The sequence below is a fragment of the Laccaria bicolor genome, genomic scaffold (genome assembly GCF_000143565.1).
Source record: "Laccaria bicolor S238N-H82 LACBIscaffold_26 genomic scaffold, whole genome shotgun sequence".
In the NCBI taxonomy this organism is placed as follows: Eukaryota; Fungi; Basidiomycota; class Agaricomycetes; order Agaricales; family Hydnangiaceae; genus Laccaria; species Laccaria bicolor.
The window spans coordinates 189,742-195,311 of NW_001889897.1; the positions used below are offsets into that span (position 1 = coordinate 189,742).

The following is a 5,570-nucleotide window of genomic DNA, read 5'->3' on the forward strand; positions in this document are numbered from 1 at the left end:
GATGTATTTACAGCCGATTTCAATCTATGCGGAATTCCAAATTTTTTTTTGGCTGTTTGTACCTATTAGCTTCAGCTGAGGGCTGGGACCCCGAATCAAGTATTCCATCTTCATCGTTCTCGTTTACACCCATTCAGTCGCGTCTACCAAGTTTCTCATCATGGTAGATACACCTGATAGTGGTACCGAACCTACTGAAATCGAACTTTCCGTTGTCGCTCGCCTCACATTCTACAAAGCTGGCAACAACGGCAAAGGCAAGAAACAAACTAAGGATATCAAGGCGAAAACTTTCAACCACAACTTCTCCGAGTCAAAAGACAACTATCTCGAACTTCTAACAGCGATCCTAGAGAAGCACCATGTCGATAAGAAGTACAAAGTCACTGCCCGCAATGTCTACCCTTGCAAGATACAAGTCCATCCGGCCAAGTACGTTTACTCTATCCTTACAATATCAGTTCCTAATCTACTTTACAATATCTAGGCAGGGCGACGCTCCTGATGTGGTCAACTACGAGGAATACCAAGACCTAGTCAAGAATACGATCCTTTCTGCACCGGTGGGGAAACCGGTTGTCATATTTGTTGAAATGCCGAGCATCGAGAAGTCGGCTAAACGAGTGGTGAGTAGAAGATGTGTTACGGCATCTATGGTGGCAACACACTCATAGTTTTTTTGACAGAAAGCAGGTGCTAATGAAGGGGGATCGAGTTCCGACGACGAGGGCGCGGCCTGTGACGGAGACGACGATGTATTGCTGAGTTTCGTCAAACCTCGTCCTTGGAATTGCTAACACGATTATCACAGGACAACCCGGGGCTTTCAAAAGAAGAATATGATCTGGCAAAAGAACGTGCAAAGCTCGAGAAGAAATATCAAAACGATCACGATGGCGGCTATACCTATATCGACGCGACCGGCGTCTCGATTCCACTCACCCCATTCATGATGAAAGAGTGGGCTCGTGCTCTTGTTGGTCGATATCCTTTTTTATTCACGCTACGCTAATCAATGGTCGTCTCAGGTTGATAAGGACAAGAGTGTTGACATCGACAATCCGACACACCCTCAAACCTTCGATCCAGCAAATAGAAAGTCCTCCTTGCTCACTCGAAAACGCTCCGAAAGCTCCGGGTCTACTGGTACTGAAGTCCCATCTGAAACATCGACTCTCGCTGCCCTCTCAGGAATCATCAACTCGATCGCGTCTCTTGTTCACCCAGGCAATCCACCTCTTCCAAGCACACCAAAGAAAAACCAACCTGACGACCACCATACCCTCAAGCCATCTCCCTCGCAGCTTGGTCGATTTCTTACCCATGCTGAGAAAGAAGCGGGTGTGAAGAATGCTTCTCGCCATGAATACGCACTTGCCGGCGAAGGATATGGACCCGACATTCTTCATCTCGTCGACGACAAAGCCTTATGCGCTCTCGGAATTCCTGCTGGAGATGTTCTTCGACTGAAACAGGCTGCGCCGCTGTGGTGGAAAGCAGAACCAGGACGGGCTTTGAAGCATCGCCATGAAGTGCTTGAAGGTAGCCCAGCCGAGAAGCTACAGGAAACCCCTCCAAACAAGAAAATGCGGTTTGAGAAGCGTTACGTCGAAGGTGGATCTTGGACGCTATTTGGACCTGGCACCATGGAAGGCGATGTCGACCCTAACGCCGATTTTACTTGGTACTTCTATTCAAAGGACTTGAAGATGACCCTTCCGCTTCCGCGTGGTCTGGTTCCGATTCTTGATGGTGAAGAAGACAATGGTTTATGGCCCTCTCATTAGGTTTACCGTCTGTATCACACTCTCTTTTCTCAATGCTCGTATAATTTGTACTTTGACCTCTCCATTACTTTTGTGATTATTGTAGCAGCCATTGATGTATTTGTACAGTACCTGATCCCCGAATTGTACTACTTGAACCTAAGGTCTATACAAAATGTTCAGACCACATACCCCGAAGCCTTGAAAAAACCCCAAGCCATGTTCGACGTGACATGTTGACAAGCACGATCTATGATAGAGAGAGAAAAGTCTTGCCAAAAACGATGAAGGTAAGCTTTGATACACGAAAAAGCTTGTTCGATGGGATTCAGATCTGGGGAGTAAGGTGGTAAAAAGATAAGCTTGCACTGGGCTTCGTCCTCAACAAGTGCCCGGACCTCCTCCGAATGATGAATGCTACAATTGTCCAGAATGAGGACACTTCGAGGACCGGGGTATGGGTTTGTAAGTGGAATGACCATCTCCCTGAGAAATTCGACGAAGCGCGCGGAAGTGACAGAGCCTGAATGACATCGTATGTAATGATTCTGTCCATGGTGAGAACTGGGAGGATCGAGTACTGCTGTCCTCGGACAAAAAACCTTCTTTGCACACATCTTCTTCCAACTAAAGCCCAACCCCGTGTCCTTCCAGATGTCTTTCGATTACGTGCAGCCTCGTCTAAAAACATGAGCATGTCGGGTCGTGGAACTTCTTCGGCGATGGTATTCATGAATGCAGCACGCATGATGTCATTTCTCTCAAGGGCGCGGATGGAGACACATTTTCAAGAGAAGTCGAGCCTTCGTAGAGTGCGAACCAAAGTTGGGATGGAGGGGCGACAGCTGCAATGTAGGTATAGTTCCTCTTGAATCTCATCGAGATAGATGCAGTGCTGGCGTTCAATCAGGGCCACAACAAACTTGATGTCTTCTCTGTTGAGAATTCGACGACGACCTCCTTTGCGAGCATGAGGATTATAAGGAACACCATAAATGGAGGAGTATGAGAGTGTTTTGTATGCAAGAGACTTTTTAATGCCTAGAAGTCCACAGATTTCTTTGATGGTAAAGTTCTGCTCGTAATAGAGGACCGGAATACGAGCTTTGAGATCTCGGGATACAGTTCTAGGGGGCATCCTGGACTCTGGTCAAAAGAACTGAACTCAAACGGAACTTAGAGGCATGTTAGGAATTGCGGATGTGAAAACATTATGTCATTTGGTTCTGGGGTCCTGGGCTCAATTTTTTTTTTGGGGATTCCGCATAGATATGAAATCAGCTGTAAGACCCATAGGTACGTGTCACACCATGCAGTCATCATTCACGAGGTTTATTCCACTACTTGCCCAACAGCAGTCTTCCCTTTCGACTTTGTGCGGTTTAGTAGCCCTCTGAGTGAGAGCTAAGCATTGCCATGAATTGCTGTAACCTTGATCCAAGTCGTCCCCTTGATCAAGCACATCCGAATGACAGTGTCACCGTTCGTTCTCATACTAAAGTGGGGTACACGCTGCGCGGGGTGGAAAAGCACGGACAAAATCTGAGAGAAACGTCAACACGAACAGCGTAGCGTAGAACATCACGTGACGATTCACGTTAACCGGGAGGTTTTGCATCGCAAGGAAGTAAGCCCACGGTCCCCCAGGGTAATTTCGGTTATCGATATACATCAATTGCACAGTGCGTGCTTGGACTGCGGTATAAATCGATTCGATGACGAACAGGAGGGTTATGTAGAGGAGAAGGGACAGGGCTCTTGTGTCCCCCTTGATTAAGAAGGAAGAGGAGGAACGCAGGGAGCGGGAGTACTGCGAGTAGAGAATGCTCGCACAGGATACAAAGAGGACGACTTGGATGCCTATGACAGTTGTGAGCTGGAAAGACAAGGATATTGCGTGTGCTAACCGTATCCCGTTCCAGAAATCACATCCCCCGCCAAAAATGTTCGCTCCAGGAAAATATCGTACGCCGACTCGTCTGGGCCATAGTAGGGCGTAGACATGAATAGAAGGGGGGACAAGCTGAGCCTGCTGAATGATTGTGTCCTCTTCCATCGATCTATAACTGTTTGAACCTTCCTTGGACCTGAACCACGTGGCACCCCGACTAGGACCCCGAAAATTTTTGGGCGACTCGTCAACTGCAACACACATTCTGGCCTACATACAGCTTTCAAAAACTTTTATATTATTACCAAACCAGCTAATAACAACCTCAGAGCATGTCTGGGACCGGGCAGAAGCCCAAAAGTCAGGCGGCTCCACCACAAAAAGGTAAAGTGACGACCACTCGACAAACTCGACCAATCGACACAGAAGTACAGGAACGAGGAAAGACGAGAGCCACCGGGGCGGTGGAGACAGACGAACACGAACACGAAATCGGTGACTCAGAGAAAGGGAGATCTTTCCTCGAGGGAAGGCTGCTCATGGTTCCGGCAGGGGCACTGCTCACTTTGGGTGCACTTGCCACGATGCTCTTCCAGATTGCGGCCATGCTGGGCGTTGCCCTCCCTGCGGTTAACGCAGTACGCGCGGTCGCTTTTCTGTTGAGAGACGTCGAACTGGAGGTAGTGGCGGAAGACATTAGGGATATCGCCAACGCTCAGCTCAACGAGTTGACCAACGACTTGAAGACGTTCACGGAGGTGCTCACAGAGAAGGTTATGGAGGAGCTGGAGAAGAAGACGGAGGTGTTGAAAGAAAAGACAGTGGAATTAGCAGCGGTGGTCGAAAAAGTGGCACAACAGGCAGGGAACACAGCCAGCTCCCCATACAGGGACGCGTTGACAAGGACGGCCTCTGGAGCCCCAATGGATGCTAACCCTCGTCTAGCTGTGAAGGAGAACATCAGGCAACGACAATCTCTAATCGACCTACCCAAGGGATCAAGCCTCAGCAACTGCGCCAATCTGACTCTGGTGGGCAAGTTCGCAGAGGCAATGGGAAGGGCGACAGGACAACGGCACAAAATTAGGTCGGCTTTGAAGCTACAAAACGGCGGCATATTGGTAGAAATGGTCACAGACGACGGTGATATGCTTTGCACGGGGATGAACGTGAAAGTGCGAAACACGCAAACAAGGATCAAGCGCGTCGGGGGAAAACCCTAAACACCTAACACTCACTCACACACACACACACACACTATCACAATCTCGGTGCAAGAGTTCGAGGGCCTTTGGTATTAAGAAATACCACTTTTGTCTTCTTAGGTTCAAGTCTCAAGAGTTTTCGTTCAAAATTGGGTTTTTATTATAAGGTGTGGTTTAGAATAGTTCAATAGAACAAAGTATATCTTTCTGGGAACTTGGTCTCTTAAATGCAAAGTTCTTTGATCACAGTTTCTTTTATTAACACAAAACACGACTTTAATTGACTTTTATGACTCCTGTGAGTTTTTATTATGTCACTACGCTCCAAAACCAAGGGTACGAGTACGCTGTCTCGTCTAAAATGATACTGTGTCCTTAAAACCTCTTATTCAAAAGTCTCCAAGCAAGTTGACTCCCAAGCACGCTGGCTTCGTTCACACTGTACTTTTCTTGACCACGAAGAAATCTCCTTTAATTGATTACAACTGTCCACCTCCTAAGTCTCTACTTGGAGTGCAACTAGCTGGTCAACGGGGGACGATTGCTTCCTTTTGACCTGCTAGTGCGCTCCTTATATACTCCAAAACCCCTATCTACACTTTTACATGTGTTTTCTACGGTTATATATCGGTCCAAAATACAAATAGCTTTTAATGATTGTGTGGTATAGTTTGTAGTGTCTCTCTTGTGGTACACTACAGACTTTGT

General features: G+C 47.5%; 3 protein-coding genes across 3 annotated transcripts; 2 read left to right on the forward strand and 1 right to left on the reverse strand.

Moving 5' to 3' along the window:
- Nucleotides 1–86: 86 nt before the first annotated feature.
- LACBIDRAFT_295003 (uncharacterized protein) lies at nucleotides 87–2,293 on the forward strand (the record flags this gene model as incomplete). The annotated part of the gene is made up of 8 exons (XM_001884493.1): nucleotides 87–432; nucleotides 488–626; nucleotides 687–755; nucleotides 812–976; nucleotides 1,029–1,752; nucleotides 1,896–2,056; nucleotides 2,198–2,231; nucleotides 2,271–2,293. Exons 1-8 carry the CDS (start codon nucleotides 161–163, stop codon nucleotides 2,291–2,293), a joined length of 1,587 nt encoding a protein of 528 aa, XP_001884528.1. The 5' UTR covers nucleotides 87–160.
- Nucleotides 2,294–3,170: 877 nt separating this feature from the next.
- LACBIDRAFT_330286 (uncharacterized protein) lies at nucleotides 3,171–3,921 on the reverse strand (the record flags this gene model as incomplete). The annotated part of the gene is made up of 2 exons (XM_001884584.1): nucleotides 3,171–3,278; nucleotides 3,304–3,921. 2 exons carry the CDS (start codon nucleotides 3,919–3,921, stop codon nucleotides 3,171–3,173), a joined length of 726 nt encoding a protein of 241 aa, XP_001884619.1.
- A 275-nt stretch (nucleotides 3,922–4,196) lies between these two features.
- LACBIDRAFT_330287 (uncharacterized protein) lies at nucleotides 4,197–4,880 on the forward strand (the record flags this gene model as incomplete). The annotated part of the gene is made up of 1 exon (XM_001884494.1): nucleotides 4,197–4,880. One exon carries the CDS (start codon nucleotides 4,197–4,199, stop codon nucleotides 4,878–4,880), a length of 684 nt encoding a protein of 227 aa, XP_001884529.1.
- Nucleotides 4,881–5,570: the final 690 nt, after the last annotated feature.